Raw genomic sequence first — 16290 nt, 5'->3', positions numbered from 1 at the left:
AAAGCCTCTACGAGACACAGTGGTTGCAGTGGGATCAGAATTGATGGCTGCCTCAAATTCCACTGATATCATGAGGGGAAAAATCTCATATAGCATTCAATCAGTTGCAGCCTTGGCTATCCCGGACAGCAAGGCTCAGACCAAGCCCCTAAAAAATCCTGTTGACTTCCCTGTGCATAAATCAATTATAAAATGACAATGACGAGCCAGTGTGAACAAATGAAAGCCAGAAACACAGAAAGAGTAAACACACAAGTGAGAAAGAAATACCGCGCTTGAGATCCACACTGGAAACTTGTGACCTAAAATGTAAGAAGGGGAAAAATCTGAACACCAAATACGCAGTGGGTGAGGGGTTCTGAAGCCTGCGGATCAGAGCTGCATGAAGCAGCACTGGCTTTTCATGCCCAGCCCCAAGAGGGTTCGGGAGAGCGCACAGTGCCTCTGAGAGCACCCCTGGGTCTCCCCATTAGCATCATGTAAGCCTCCCCATGGTGCAAAGCTGCTCAGAGGGCTTGGGTCCACCTGATCAACCCTCTGTCCCACCAGGCTGGGACAGAAATTTGTTTAGGGATGAACCACCTTTATCTGAGCTGAATACACCTGTGCTCAGGAGCCAGGGAGGTTTACAGACCATTTGAGGTCAACTAAACACACAGAGCACAGCCTGCATGTCCAGCCTGGGCCATATGCACCATCTACACCCATTTTGATGACAGGGCTTGGGATGGACACTGCTGTATGGAACTTGTCACAGCACTATCAAAACCAGCCAGCTGCATCAAGGCTTCTACCATCCCATCCCAGGTTCACTTCAGTAAGCAGTTCTCACACCTTGCCCCAGCACAGCCACCAACCCCCCCACCAGGTTTCAAAGATTCATCTACGGTCTGTGCTGTTTCTTCAGGCCAGTCCACCTGCTTCCTGCCTCTGCTGTGTCCAGACTTCTCCCAGCTGCTCTTCCAGCCAACCTTTCCTCATCCAGGACCCCTTCTTCTCCCAGGGCCTCTCCTACATCCAGAGCACTCACTCTCCTCCCCCTGCTTCTTCCAGGCCTCCCTTCACCCAGTGCTCCCCTTCCATCCCCCTTAGAGCTATTTAACTACTTAGCAGGAACCAGCCACAGCTGCACCTTATCCACATCAGCCAGCCCACCGCCCCTGAAGCCAGCCCACAGCTGTGTATTGTCAATGTTAATTAACCTGCCTTCATTCCTCTACAATTCCTCTACAGGAACTGATAGCAAAAAATGGTGGAAACATAAGGCAGGGATCACACGTGTGATTGTTACTACAAGGCGTTATGAGGGCGGTGTCCCAGCACTGCTGGTGTTAGGAGGCACTGGGACCAGTTAAGGGTGCCTGGACTGAATTAATGATTTAAGCTGTCTAGAACATGGGGATAAATGGGCATCACCAAAGTCCTCTCATCTCAGGCAAGTGCCTGACTCGAATGAAGTGACCCAGCTCCCAGAGACACCCATCTCTCCCCATGCTTGCAGGGAGCCTAGATGGCACAGTGGACCAAGGAGACAGTGCTCTTGAAACACCAGGGCTGCTTCCCCAAGCCTTGGAGCTTGTCCAGCCCCTGTGCAAAGCCACTGAAACCAATGGACATGCCAGAGCTGGTCAGGGACCAGCACGATGCTCTTCCCTGAGGTGGTCCATAAACCTGGGAGTAGCCACAGACCCACCAGTCGGTTGGGAGCTCCTCAGGGAAGGGATGGGCTGTAGCTGGAATTTAGCAGTGGCACCTGGCGATGCAAGGAATATGAAGCAAAGCTCAGGCGGCAGCACACGCCGAGCAGCGCAGTGAAAAGGAGAACAAGCCAGGGGTCAGGGGAGATTAAAGGCAGAAGGGCAAAAATCCCAGCTTGCAGCACACCAGTGCAGGATTAAACTCAGGGAAGTGTAGAGCTAATGCCAAGGGAGGGGAGAGGGGAGGATGGAGCTGCCCAGCCCCAGATGTGTGGGAGCAGAGAAATGTCGCTGAAGGTCAGCCGCATTCAAAAGCAGTGCTCGTCTTCTGATCCCAACACGGATGAGCAGCCCAGAAGAAAAGCTTATGGTGTGAACTCCAAAAACAGCTTGTGATTTTTTCCCTGCTATATTGGTACCTCCCAGATGCTGCTGGAAACTCACCAGTACAAAAGGGCTTCATACCAGTATAGCTCCCTCCCTCTTCCTACTTATGTAGATAAACATCATGGCACAAAGCACTTTTATAAATACATCCATGCCGGGGTGAGGGGTTACGTGGCTTTAAATACACCATAAAGAGTGTATTTATCTTTGCATAGACTTAATTAAATCATTAATTAAATCTGTGCCATCATTGAGTGTCAGCCAGCCCAGAGGGTCCATAGTAAAAGAGATACAGGTTCATGTAAAGTTTTACTACAGGTATAAATGTAGCTATTCTGCCTACCCATGAATATCAAAACTAATTTGCTTTGTTGTGAGCTCCAAGGGAAGAGCTGGACCTGGACTGGCCGTTTGAGGACCCATGGGGTTTCCCAGACATCCATGGGCATGCAGGCAGGACACAGGACCTGCTGGGGACCTCAGCCTTTTTGGAGCATTGGCTCAAGGCCAGGCAGGTTGTCCTGCTGTGGCTCCAAACTTCAACATGGGGGTGCTGAATCTCAGTAGACCTTAGCAGGGGACCCTCAGCTTACAAGAAGGTACCCGTTTAGAAGTCTGAAGCTGTGAGTTGAAGCCCACCCTTGTGCTCTCTTTACTTCTGTTCTGCCTCAGACCCTCTTTCTGCCACCAAGATGTGGAAAGGATGGATTTATTAATGACGAGGTGTCCAGAGGCTGTGCCACTGGGGTCCCTGTGTGTATGGCAGGCAAAGCAGAGCCACCCCTCCCCCAGGCTCCTTGAGCCTCCTCCTTTAGCGAGGCTTGCCAAGTAACTTCCAGCACAGGTCTCGTGTCCCATGCAGGGGTGTAAATAAATAGCTCTATCTTCATTTTCCAGTCGCTTCCAGACCCCTGAAAAGTGACTCCAGAGGAGAAAAAAGGACAAACCTGTGCCGAAAAGCAGCCCTGGGAGCGAGCTGGTTGGAGTCGGGGATGCCACAAAGCCCACATAAGACGCTCCCTTATTGCATCTTTCCAGCTTTGACTTCATGCTCTATTTTTAGCACAGCAAAAGGTTTAAGCAGTTTCGTAGCAGTCAGTTTAGCAGTGTCGGGAGAAGGTCTCAGCCTTGCCATTCATGACCCAGCAGCCAGATTCAGACGTTGGATTCATCTGGATGCCGCTTCCCAAGCGCGGCGGCTGAGCCGGTGGGTCACACACGTCTCCCATCATCACATGGCAGCAAAAGCTCCCGCTCCCCCACGGTGACTCATGGGCTGACAGACCCTTCCTGAAGCATTGAGGCTGGAATTACAGCTGTTCCGCTCGCCCCCCGCCCCCCTGCCTCCTTGTCCAATGTGTCATATTAAAGGGTGATCGGCTTACACATGCTCCAGTACAGATTCCTTAAGCTTTGTAACGCTGTGGCTATATATAAAGCCTCGCGCTGGAAACTGAAGTAGACAGACAGCTGCGATAGTAGCAAGCATTTCACATTCCCAGTGCGCTGACGGTCTGGAAGCAAGGGAGACGTGTGAGCCCTGCTTTGAGTAAGTTTCTTTACCAGGGGGTCAGGTACAAATATATTCATAAATATATATACATATAAAAATAGATTGGGAAGAAAAAGAGCAGTTACTCTTCATCATGGGTTTGCCTTTTGATCAAGTGGAAGAATTGCGTCTCTACCAGCAAACTCTTCTCCAGGATGGACTCAAAGACATGTTGGACCACAATAAGTTTCTGGACTGTGTCTTAAAAGTCAAGGGGAAGGAGTTTCCCTGCCACCGGCTGGTGCTGGCCGCTTGCAGCCCCTATTTTCGAGCAATGTTCCTCTCAGACATGGAAGAGAGCAAGAAGAGGGAGGTCAGTTTGGAGGACGTTGATCCAGATGTCATGGGCAAGATCCTCCATTATATCTACACCTCTGAGTTGGAGATCACAGAGCAGAATGTGCAGGACATCTTCTCCGTGGCCAACATGTTCCAGATCCCCTCCATCTTCACCGTCTGCGTGTCCTTCTTGCAGAAGCGGCTCTGCCTCAGCAACTGCTTGGCTATCTTCAGGTTGGGCTTGATGCTAGATTGTGCTCGGCTGGCTGTGGCTGCTCGGGATTTCATTTGTGATCGCTTTGCCCTGGTCTCTCGGGACGAGGAGTTCTACCAGCTCTCCGCTGACGAGCTTATTGCAATCATCTCCAGTGACTCCCTCAACATTGAGAAAGAGGAGACTGTCTTTGAAGTAGTGATGAAGTGGGTGGGGACCAAGGACCATGACAGCCGGCAGAAGGCCTTGCCTGTCATCTTTGAAAGCATCCGCTTCCGCCTCATGCCCAACGACTACATCAAGGACCACGTGGAGAAGCACGCCATGGTGAAGTCCAGCCCAGAGCTGCTCAAGAAACTGCAGATGGTGAAGGACGCCCAGAAAGGCAAATTCACTGTGGTGAAAAAGAAAAAAGTGAAGAAAACCAGTGAAAAGCAAGCAAAAGACAATGTTGTCAATGGAGCAGTAGATGAGGAGGAAGATACAGAGGAGGATGCTCTCCCAGGGATCTTAAATGACACGATGCGTTTTGGGATGTTCCTCCAGGACCTTATTTTCATGGTGAGCGACAGTGGAGCAGTGGCCTATGATCCCACTGCCAACGAGTGCTATTTTGCCTCCCTGTCCACTCAAATCCCAAAGAACCACATCAGTCTGGTGACCAAAGAGAATCAGATCTTCATTGTTGGAGGATTATACTATGATGAGGACAGCAAAGAGGATCCCATGAGTTCCTACTTCCTACAGGTACTAGCTTTATCTTTGTGTTTTGTTTCTTTGACCACTTTGGAACATCACCTGTCTTTAGCTTCCATGTAATCCAAGTAATATTCATTGTCATGTGGTGTTAAAATGCAAGTTGTAAATGAAGGTAAACATCTGAGTTGCTTTAGTAGAGATTCTTCTCCCTATATTTTTAAGGCTGATCCCACTGAGGGAGGGGGGGTGTCTGGTAATTGAGGAAAGAGGCTTGAAGCAGTAGGTAATAGGAATAAACCATCCTGATCCAAATCCTGAACAGTTTGGACCACTCTGAAGGGTGCATTTGGTCCAGCCCTGGCTGCACACTAACTGGAAGGTCAGCGGTATCAGGTGTGGGCTCTGCTTTGCATCCTTTATGTTCCCTTGTTATGAACCCTCAGCACAACCCAAGGGTGACTCTGCCGGGTGCCAACAATGGAACAGCAGCAGCTACAGCCACACAGCAAACACTCCAAGGACACAGGGTACATCCCTACGGGTACTGCCCTGTTTCTAGTGCTGTTCTTGCCCCTGGAGGTGTGCTAGCTCCAGCTTAGAGTCTCTGCCTTGGCCATTTCCATCATGTGCAAGGAAACCCACGGTGTAATGTCTTTTGGGACACTCCACAAGCAGAGTTGCAGTTCTACCTCAGCAGCAGCCAAAGCTGTGATCAGACTGAGCTACGGGCAGGCAATCTGAGCTGCAGCCTGGGCAGTAACCCAAGAGCACCATCCCTGCAGACAGCTAACACAAAGCGCCTACCCTTCCTGATGATCCTGTAGGGATCCAGTAAATCTGCTGTTCTTCCCTCATACCCAGAAATCTTTTTGTTCTTCTCCCATGGCTCACATGTCTTCTGGGAAGAAACAATACGGTGTCCAGGCAGAAAGGATAAAGTAGGGATAGTTCCCAAGCTGAGCTATACAGCCTTGATCCCTCACCTGCCTTGTTGCATGGGAAGGGCTGTACACCTGCATCGTATGTGCAGGGACCATGCTTGTTCTCACCTGGTCAGGCTTTAGAGGCTATGCATCCCATGTGAAGCCCATGAAATGAGAAGTTAGCAGGAAGAAGCTGAAGCCCTAGAAAGCAGGATGGAGGGGGAAGGCAGTGGGAGTGCCAGGGGACATGCTGTTGGAGATACAGCCCTTTGCACGGGACAACGGATGACAACAGGGGATGTGGCCAGCTCCATCACTCACCTGTGCAGAGCAGATGGGCTGCTTTGTATTCAGAGCTGAAGGTCCACCAAGTCCTGGGCTGTTTCAGTACAACTGCAGCAAACAGTTCAAGGGAAGTGATATTTTTCCCACGCCCCCGCTTTGATCATATACTTGTGAGACCACATCTGAATGCTGTGTCCAGTCTGGGGCTCTCCAGTACAAAGCAAACATTGAGGCACTGGAATGAGTTCAGCAGAGGCTACCAAGATGGTCAGGGCTGCAGAACAGGAGGTACAAGAAGAGGCTGAGCTGGGTCTGATCAGTCTGGAGAAGGGGAAGGGAAGAATCTCATTGGTGTCTGCAGCTCTCTTAATGGGAGGGGGCACAGGAGAGGGATCCAGACTGTTAGATTTGCACAAAGATGGGACAAGAAGCAATGGCCACCAGTTGCAGTAAGGGAAATTTCAGTTAGCTGTGAGGAAAAACCTCCCCAATAGAGATGGTGGAGTACTAGAGCAGGGGTCCAGAGAGGTCACAAACCCTCCATCCTTGGAGACATGTAATATTTCACTGCACAAAGTCCTGGCAACCTGCTCTAACTCCCAAGCTGCACCTGCTTGAGCATGGAGGCTGGCAGGGACCTTTGGAGGTCCCTTAACCTAAAGTACTATGATTCTAAGCTGTACAGGAAGGTTCTATATTCAGCTCCCAGTTTGCACTGATTCAGTAACAAATGCCTTGGGCATCATGTGGGTGCTTTTAGCTCCTTCCCTACAAGAAGAGGACAGTGCTTCATAGCTCACTGCGGCACTCACGCATGGGAGGTGCAAACATGTCCCAGGCTGGAAAGTGCCGTCAGTTTGCAAAGGTGTAATTTATTGCTATCAGTGTCATTGCACAGCTCTTGGCTCCTGTTTAAGAGTCTTCTGAGCCTTTTTGCAGCTGAGCTCTGTGCAGATGTAGACAGGCAGCTGTATGACCAACCGCTGAACCACCGTGCCAGTGCAGCAGCACTCTGCACCTTCTGACTCTGTTTCTATCTACCCCACTTGCACATTCCACCTGCTGAAGCCAAGAGAGTTAGGTCAGGGGTAGTTTAGTCTTAAGGACAGGCACCAAAATATAACAATGCTGATAAATCCCCCAGGCCTTGCAAATTTTGGCAGGAACAAAACGATTCAATTGACATTTCATATGGAAAAGGGTATCCTTTATTTGTCACTTCTAAGGTTTATGGCTTGAAAACAATGCTGAATCCATCAAGAAGCAGGAACTATCCTAGTTACTGAGCTGCTCAGGCTTGCACTATAAATAACACATATGTGGACCACAGCTCACAAAGCGACAATAACCACAGGCGCCCAGCTGAGGCCAAGTCTTTGGAGGCAACCCAGCAAGCTGAGGCTCTTTGGCCTGAGCCCATAGCAAACAGCACTTCAGGCAATGCATCGCAGCTTCATCTTTCAGAGTCCCACCAAACTGGCTGCAAAGCATCCCTCCCTCCTGTGCTACCAAGCTACGTTAAACATTTTTGCCCTGATTTACGGTTCCCATCAAGCCATGGTTCCCAGAGAGTCCCCAGCCTCATAATCTTTCACATCTTTTTTTCTGGTGGGTCATGAGGCAATGCCTTGATCTACGATGTCCAAGGACCTGCATCTATCTCATCTGGAAGCGCTGTGTGGACCAGTTTCCCCATCTATCAGATGGGTCTGTCACCCTTTGGTCAGGAGTAAGAGCTCTGGTGTTTGCAGTGTTGTCTCAGTTGTGTGGCACCATGCTGGGTAGAGAGGTATTGTGTGAACGGCCTCTGTGCAGACAGACAGACATTTTGTCTCACAAACCCACACACACCGAGGTGATACAGTACATCAGGATCTTCAGAAGCAGAGGAGGAAAACAGTAACTGATCATTTGCCACAAAGGAAAAGAATAAGATGGAAAAGAAGGGGCTCCAGGGAGCGAGCTGTGTAGCCACCGTTGCCAACAACACACTGCTACCTGGCAGAAATGGAAAATATCAGAATGAAATACTGTGGCATGTGTTACATCTGAAGGGATTCAGGCAAAATTTCTAAGGCTGAAGTGCTTCAGCTCCTCCAGTCCCAGGAACTATCCATCATAGGTCCAACACAGGACTCTCATCCGAATATGACCAAACTTATTCCAAGCCAAGGCTTTGGTGCAGAGAGCAGAACATGTTTGATCTGGTGCACCTCTACTCTTATGCCTTGCCGTAAAACATATGTCATGTGCTATATGACTTGCATTTGCACTAAGATCCCCCACCCTGCACCAGATGGTGAGGCACAGGCAGAAACCAACACTACAGAAAGTGCCTGCTGGGGTGACCAAGCTGCACATGGGAAAGGACTTTCCTCAGCTTCTGGACGCTGCTTTTTGCTGAGCAAACGGGTTGGATGAGCACGCACTAACAAGCATGTGTTTCCTTTCAGTATGACCATCTGGACGCAGACTGGCTGGGGATGCCGCCCCTGCCCTCCCCTCGCTGCCTCTTTGGCCTGGGAGAGGCGGAAAACTCGATTTTTGTGGTCGGAGGGAAAGAACTGAAAGAGGGGGAGAAGACCTTGGATTCTGTCTTGTGCTACGACCGGCTGTAAGTGTTCACATGCAAGTGTGGGGCGGGAGGTGGTTCACAGGAGAAGGTGAAAACAACTCCAGCTCTCCAGGGGCTGAAAGGTTGTGGAGACAGGGCTCAAAGATGCTGGGACTGCTGGGACTGTCTCAGGCTGTACCCTGGGGCTCTAAGCTGGCTGTCACCAGCTGCTTCATTTATTGTAATCGAACCTCCCAGAGCTGGAAGCCATAATGGGGATATGATGTTATCAGGGACCGATCTGAGGAGATGCTCATGTGAGACCTGTACAGAGGAGCAAAAGGAGTTTTTCCTTCTGCCCACTGGTTGGAGGTTCAGCGACATTCACCGCGGTCTCACCAGGAGTGGCTTTGAACAGGACAGTTTGCTTTGAAAACATTCAGATGTGGCACTGAATGGCCCATCCTGATTGGTAGCAGGCTGAATATCCAATTATTTTTTGACCAAATGAAAACAAAAGATTTAAAACCAGCTTCATTCCCACAGAACAGGGAATTTATCTGCCCCTGCAGACTGTGGGAAAAGATATGCCAGCCCCTGCTAAGTGCTATGGGGTGATTTGAATACTGATTTGAAGCTGGTAGAGATGAGATCAGCATCACTTGTATTTCTAGCATTATTTAGGTCAAGATTTCAACTGTAACAAAACTGGAGGAGATAAACTGCCAGTCTATGGGATCAAATATTTGCCCAGAGTGGTTAGGCAATTAGAAAACACTCAGAGCCCAGACAACTCAGTTCTTCAGTAAAATGAAGTGCAGGTCTTGGGGCTACATCCTACATGTATGAAAACTGGGGATGAGTCTAAGCTACGTGGACATGAGCAGATACCTCTTGAGACGCTGGTCAGCCCTATCTGGGTACCAGTTGGAGGTCTCCAAAACCTTATAGCTACACCCTTTGTTCAGCTGTCCCAGAGGTAGCACAGAGCCTTCAAGACAGCCCTGCACTGCAAAATGTGGACATACCCACCCCTGTGGGTCCTTGCTGAGTGTTGGCCAACCAAAGCACCTCAAAGCAGAAGGCGATGGCCAAAAAATAAGTTTGCCCTCAGGATCCTGCACCCCTAAGACTCATTGGTTTTAATTTTTTTCCCTCATGCAGAAATCTCTGTCTTGTTTGTGTTCAGCTGGTAATATTTATAAATGAGGTGAGGTCCAGGAAGAAGTGAGGATGTGTATTCACAAAGCCCAAGAGTAGGGGATGCTGCAGAAAATAATGAATATTAGCATAAACATTCTGCATATTTTATTTTCCCTTCATTATTTTTTTTTTAGGATCACAGAATTTACTGGATGATCTCTATCTCATTGAAAACCTCATATTGTTGAGGTTGAGTCAGGGTCTGTGCTCACCTCTAGGTTTGGAAAGTGCCAGGTACTCCAGACCTCACCCAGCAAGCTACAAATCCTTTTGCTTCTCAACTTTCTCTGATCCAGGTCCTTCAAGTGGGGTGAAGCTGATTCCCTTCCCTATGCAGTCTATGGCCATGCTGTGGTATCGCACAAGGATCTCATCTACGTCATCGGTGGCAAAGGAAGTGACAAGTAAGTTGAAAAGCAAGAGGAATTCAGGGAGTCATCCCCCAAACCAGTGGGAGTGCAAGGAGTTGGTACCTCCCCAGTGTGGACGCTATGGGTTAAGGAGGGTTGGATAGGGTGTGAAATGTGGATCCTTCCCTCTCAGCTCACCTCTGTGACTGCAGCCCTCCCCAAGCCCTCGAGAGTCCTACAGAGGTGTCAAGGAGATGGCACTGTCCTTGCAGGAAAGGGAACGTATCATCCCCTTTGATTACAATAAATAAATGACACACAGATTGGGAGAGCCCCTGAAGAGCAAGAAGCCCCTTCACATTAAGGGTCTCCTGTCTTGGACTTGTGGTGGGGCAGCGTGGTCCTAGTAGTCAAATCCAGATGGGTATTTGCAATAGGAGTGAAAAACCTCATCAAACCTGACCCACACCCTGCCCTCCTGCAGGGACCGGGCTCAGCAGAAAAAGCCTCTCTCAGGGAGCGTTGCCGTCGTTGCTTTGCAAGGCACAAGTGTGACTGTTTGCCGAGCAAACAAGCCGTAATCCAGCAAAGATGTCCTGCTCTGAAAGGATCACGGTTCGAGAAGTGAGCGTGCATACATTCACACACCTTGCGCTGTGCTTGGGAGCGGGGACGCTGCAGGTGGTATTTTGCAGTGTCAAGTTGGATCAGGAGCACTGAAACGCTGTTTTGACGGCTGTGTGTGAGGTCCTAAGAGGCAGTTGGCTACGAGGACCCGTATCCAGCTGTGTGAGCACAATGCCCAGCTTTTAGGACTCCTACCAAAGCAGGCACCGCAGGAGGGGAGACATTACACACACAAATGATGTCTCCAGGCATGGGCATCCTTGGGGGTGCACACGCAAGCGAAGGCACTCATGCCAGTGTGGAGGAGCAGAATTCTTTCTAGAGACCCCACGTTCCTGCCAGCAGCCATCCCCAGCCTCCTGCAGTGCAGAGCTGCCCCTCGGCAGGCAGTCAGGGCTCCTTTGCTCCTTTTCTCTCTCATCTTTCTCTAGGAAGTGCCTGAAGAAGATGTGTGTCTACAACCCAGCCAAGTTTGAGTGGAAGGAGCTGGCTCCTATGAAAACTGCCCGCTCCTTGTTCGGAGCCACTGTGCATAAGGACAAAATCTACGTGGCAGCTGGTGTGACTGACTCTGGCTTGACCAACACAGTGGAAGTCTATGACATTGCCACCAACAAGTACGTACCTTGAGCACACCTTTGGGGCATAGTTACACTAGGAGTAGCTGCAGGTGTACGTTAAGTAACTTCCAACCATTCTAGAGTCTGCTTGCAACTCCCGACACCAGTTCCTTCCAGTCTGTATTCCTTGGACAGCTGGGCATCAACAATGCCACTGAAGTTGGGCTGTGGATCATCTCAGGCTCACCTTCAAAGCATTTGCACCAGCTGGTGCAGTCCTTGGGTTCCCTGCCAGGCTGTAGCTTCATCTAGGCAGCTTCACCCAACACAACAGACTCTCTGACTCCGGGTGGGCCTTGTAGCTGCAGTCCCACTGCTGGGACCAGCTGGTCCATGCCAGGTGCACTTCTCAACACATCTACTCAGTGCAAAATGAAGCTGAACCACGATGATGGAAACAGGTATCTCTAACAACAGTCACCATACGATGCCATCCCATGTAGACCTACACAAGTTAAACAGTCACTAGTTAATTCAGTTGTTGATTTCTGATTCAAGGCCAGCCTCGGCGTGGGGGTGGGCAGGGTGCTCTAACATGTCGCCTCTCTTGATGTGGCAGGTGGGACACCTTCACCGAGTTCCCACAGGAGCGCAGCTCGGCCAGCCTGGTGAGCTTGGCTGGGGTGCTCTACCTGCTTGGAGGGTTCGCCACAGTGGAGACAGAGTCAGGAGAGCTGGTGCCAACAGAGCTGAACGACGTTTGGAGGTGACAACCTTCGCTGGTGATGCCCAAGGGAGTCTGGGAGGGATGTTATTGTGACCCACTGAGGGAACAGATAGTTTCTGTCTGGCTTGATGTCTTCAGTGTGAGTTGGATGTTGTTACCCCACGACAAGGCTGCAGGGTCTTGGGGTGAGAAGAGTGCCCTGTGCTGTGCTGGAAGGCACATCAGGTGACACAGTGATCTCTCCCAGCTTCATATAGCAACGTACCACGGAAAATCTGCTCCTTTAGCTTGGCTGCTGCATTGACGTTTTGCCTGGAGCTGGTTCCAGACCTCCCCGTTGGTGTGGAGCAGCATTGGCACAACCATCCTCTCCCTGGGAAAAGCCAGTGTTGGGACTGGAAATCAGACAGCCCTGCCTGCGAGCAGAGAAGCAGGCAGCAAGCACTTTCTGCAGCTGCTCATATAGCGTTAGCTGCTCCTGTCCTTCACATCCGTGGCTCTGGAGCACCCTCACCAGGCACCTGCTGGCTTCACCATGGATATTCCGCCTTGGTGCCATCAACCCATTTCCCAATGGAAAAATACACCCTCCCGTGCAAGACCACGTGTTTATAGCCGTGTCCCCTAGCCAGGCGCTGCAAACCAGAGCACACCAGGGCTGAAAGTTCCCATGCAGCTCCCACAGATATCTCGTGGCCATATAATGTCTGTGGGACACCACGCCATGCACCAGGGCTCCCACTGTAGTGCAAGAAGTGCACTATGGAGCACTTCTTGCAGCTAAGCGAGAAGGAGGAGATGCTTTCCTTACCATAACTGTCTGTCTGTCTCTCCCTAGGTATGATGAAGAGCAGAAGAAGTGGGAAGGGGTCCTCCGGGAGATCCAGTATGCCTCCGGTGCAACTTTCCTTCCTGTGCGCCTCAATGTTTTGCGCCTAACGAAGATGTAGCGAGGCGCAATTTTTATTTTTTCAGTGGGGATCTGGGGCAAGGAGGGACAGAGGGATGTGAGGCCATGCTTATCAGCGCAGAGATGTGGCATCTGGATAGTGTGTATGACATTGCATCTGTGATTGGTATCTTTTTACTCAAACGGGAAAGAGAGGAAATTATCTTGAAGCCTACAGGAACTTGAAGATGCTCACATGGTAACTAGAGAAGGGACCTGGAGCCTGCAAGGAGCTGGGGGTAGGCTGAGAAGCATGGAGCAATGAGTCGTTCCAGTCTCAGTAGACAGGACAGAAAGATCATATGCTTGTTCTTTGTTCTACTTCTTGCTCCATGTCTTTCCGCTGTCTTCTCCACTGCTGTTGAACCTCCCCAGCCAACAGTGGAGGCAGAAAGTGGGTCCCAAGGGACTAAGCTGATGTTCCCCAGGGAAGAGGGGGGTCTGTTAAGTGTTTCCCCATCTAAGGCAGCTGTGAGCATGGTGCTAGAGCCCACCTTGGTGAGGAAGAGGAAGGGTCAAAGTCAAGTGGTACACGTGAGACCTGGGGGACTTCAGTGAATTCCCAAGCAGTGAGGGTTGTTGGGATGAGGCAGTTAAAAGAAAAGAGCATGGGAGTGTGGACACCAGAAACGTTTTGAAAGTTGCAATGAAAATAGTCTTGGTTCTTTGGCTCCGCCTTGACTTTGGACTGAGGAGAGGCCAGGACCTGAGGTCTGCAAGTGGGGAAGAGTCGTGCAAGAAGCAGGTAGGAGAGGGGGGTGAGATGGGCAGGGGAAGCCATGTCACGCATCTCCAGCCTTTTGGGCTCCTCATCTTCAATCACAGATCACAATGTCCTCACCTATGGATGGACAAGTGCTTTTTTTCAGGGAAAGGTTTTATATTTATGCTGTTTCTCTTATTTTTAATGTTCTGAACTTTTTTTTCCTTTTCTTTTCTTTTTTAAAAGAGTATTCTAGTTTGCTAAGTACATGGAGATCTCAGATATGTTTGGCTCAAACAGAGCTTCCTACTGAGGAAAAATGCTTTTTTTTTAAAAAAAAAAAAGTTATTCATAATGATGTTTTGATAGAAACATGACTGTACTGGCAGCAGGACAAAGATCTGCTAGAGCAAAAATCTCCTGATGCCCACACCAGCTGACCAGAGGTTTCTTTAAAAATAAATGATTAGGTTATTTCAAAAGAAATCTGCTGTGTTTGCATGTTGATAGAGCTGTAACTGAATGTCCAGAGCAACCAAACAACAGGACCAAGCAAAAGCTGTGATGAACACACATGGGGCAGAACAGCCCCATGGAGCACCCTAGCAGAGCCCCAGCTTTTATGCCTATTTTCCCCCATTTGGGAGCTGAAACTTTAGCATTCGTATCCCTACAGTTATTCTCCATGGATATTGAGGACTCAAAGCTTACCTAGGACTAGAAGGAAGCTGGATGCCGACATGCTCTTCACGATACCACAAACAGGAGTGATAATCGATAATAAAAAAGAACAAATACAAACTTCACAAAATAATATGCTTAAAGTGGTGTGAAAATTACGGTATCACAAATCATACCTGGCTGATCCATCTAGCTCAAAATGTAGTCATGGAGAAACTAAAACATGTTTGGAAGGAAAGACAATTTGGCATAACTAAAGGAACCAGAGTCTTGTCCTGGTTTCATTTCAAGGATTTAAAAAGTTACAGGATAATCTCCTTAGAGGGTAATCATATCAGAACAGTAATAAAATATTTTCACAAGAAAAATAAATCCAAGATGACTGGCTGTCACAAAATAGCTTAAAAAAATAAAAAGGCATCAAAAACCTTTGAAACAATCAAAAGTGTGAAAAATGCACTGAAAAAAACCCAGCAAACCCAAACCAAAAACCACCTACCCAGTTCTGTAGAAATTCTCATGGACAACTCCCAAGCTAATTGAAGATGAGTCTACCAAATGTAGAATAGCTTGTGGAAAAAAGAAAAATGAAGAAGAAAACAAAAAAATATCCATGCATAGAATAACAATTTTTTAGTCATTTATTGTGGTGGCAGAATACCATCTCCTGCCTAGGACTGGACACCAACACCTTTGCTTCAGCTCTTCTTGCTGGAGGTAGAGTGGAAAGCTGTCAACACTTGGTCCTGAGAGAGGGTTAATCCTCATCCACCTGCCACCACGTTGCTCGGCTCTCCTGGGGGCAATCTGGGCCCTTTGGAGTCAACAGGGAATGTTGCTGAGACTCCATGAGTTGTTATGGTGTGGCCCCTCAATAATGGCTTCTTGAGAAGCTGTGAATAAAACTGGTCCCCATGTGTGGTCACTCACCTCGCAGCTGTCCATCGGGAATACAGGTAATAGGAGCTCAGTGCTCCCCCATGGTTCACATCCATGATAAAGCTGTGGGAGATGCTACCACTAGCACAGGGCAAGAAACCATAAAAGGAAAAATAGGTGTTGTACACAAGGACCCAGGAGAGCCTGAAATATCCTACTGCTTGAGCAACGAGGGCCAAGCCTCAGTGCGTGCCAGCCAGTGTGGGCCCAAGGAAGGCAGCAAAGTTGCACATCACCAGGCGAAAGCCGGACCCAGAGGTGTTCACCACCACCTCATCAAGAGGCTGCTTCAGTCCAAAGGCAATCACAGATAAGAAACGTCAGCACGAATACTCAGAGCAGCATCACTCCTCACCGCTGCCCGGCGTTTTCCCAGCTCAGATACACGCAGCTCCAGTGGCACAGGTCCCCCCATGGGTATCTTCTCTCAGCAACGCCAGCAGCAAAGGAGCAGGTATATCTCAAGGGTGTGGGGAAATTATTTCTTCTTCCATTACCTTCCCAGTATCAATGCTGATGTTAGCTGGCAAGGTTCCTACCACTCCATTTTAAATCAATAAAGGCACTGGGTGCTTTTGGATGGGCTCCTTGGTTTCCCCACTGCTGACAGAGCAGCTCAGTGAGCCCAGCTCATAGCTCACACAAACCTCATGGAGCCGTAGGACCCAGGACCTCAGCCCTCACCCCGCCAACACCCCCAGGACTGTAAGAACTGAGCCCCTTCCTCTATCCACTCATCCTCCTTCCCCAAAAAGCTATTTTTCTGTTGGCCCCACAACAGTCTAGTTGTCTCACACGCATGCACGCACCTCCCACCAAACCCAATGCAAAGTCTGTAACATGTGAAGCAACGGGAGCAGCCAACATGCCCATCTGACTCCTCATGCAATTGCCTGAAAAGAGTCTTAAAAAAAAAAAAAAAAAAAAAGGCAAAGCAAATTAAAGTAACAAAGAAAGTGGT

The 16290-nt window shown here is 49.3% G+C and overlaps 1 protein-coding gene across 1 annotated transcript; it reads left to right on the top strand.

Moving 5' to 3' along the window:
* The first annotated feature begins 3458 nt into the window (after positions 1 to 3458).
* On the top strand, positions 3459 to 14147 carry KLHL40 (kelch like family member 40). Its single transcript, XM_040593724.1, has 6 exons — positions 3459 to 4876; positions 8490 to 8650; positions 10090 to 10197; positions 11202 to 11387; positions 11950 to 12096; positions 12896 to 14147. The coding sequence occupies exons 1-6, from the start codon at positions 3731 to 3733 to the stop codon at positions 13005 to 13007; spliced, it is 1860 nt and encodes a 619-aa protein (XP_040449658.1). The 5' UTR covers positions 3459 to 3730; the 3' UTR covers positions 13008 to 14147.
* Positions 14148 to 16290: the final 2143 nt, after the last annotated feature.

The sequence above is a fragment of the Falco naumanni genome, chromosome 4, assembly GCF_017639655.2.
Source record: "Falco naumanni isolate bFalNau1 chromosome 4, bFalNau1.pat, whole genome shotgun sequence".
Taxonomy (NCBI): Eukaryota; Metazoa; Chordata; class Aves; order Falconiformes; family Falconidae; genus Falco; species Falco naumanni.
The sequence above is the reverse complement of the archived record's forward strand: the minus strand, read 5'-3'. Positions and strand labels throughout refer to the sequence as shown.

Coding starts and splice junctions, on each gene's coding strand:
- KLHL40 (XM_040593724.1), top strand. CDS start 3,731: ATGGGTTTGCCTTTTGATCAAGTGGAAGAATTGCGTCTCTACCAGCAA. Junction 4,877..8,489: donor TGAGTTCCTACTTCCTACAG/GTACTAGCTTTA, acceptor GTTTCCTTTCAG/TATGACCATCTGGACGCAGA. Junction 12,097..12,895: donor GAGCTGAACGACGTTTGGAG/GTGACAACCTTC, acceptor GTCTCTCCCTAG/GTATGATGAAGAGCAGAAGA.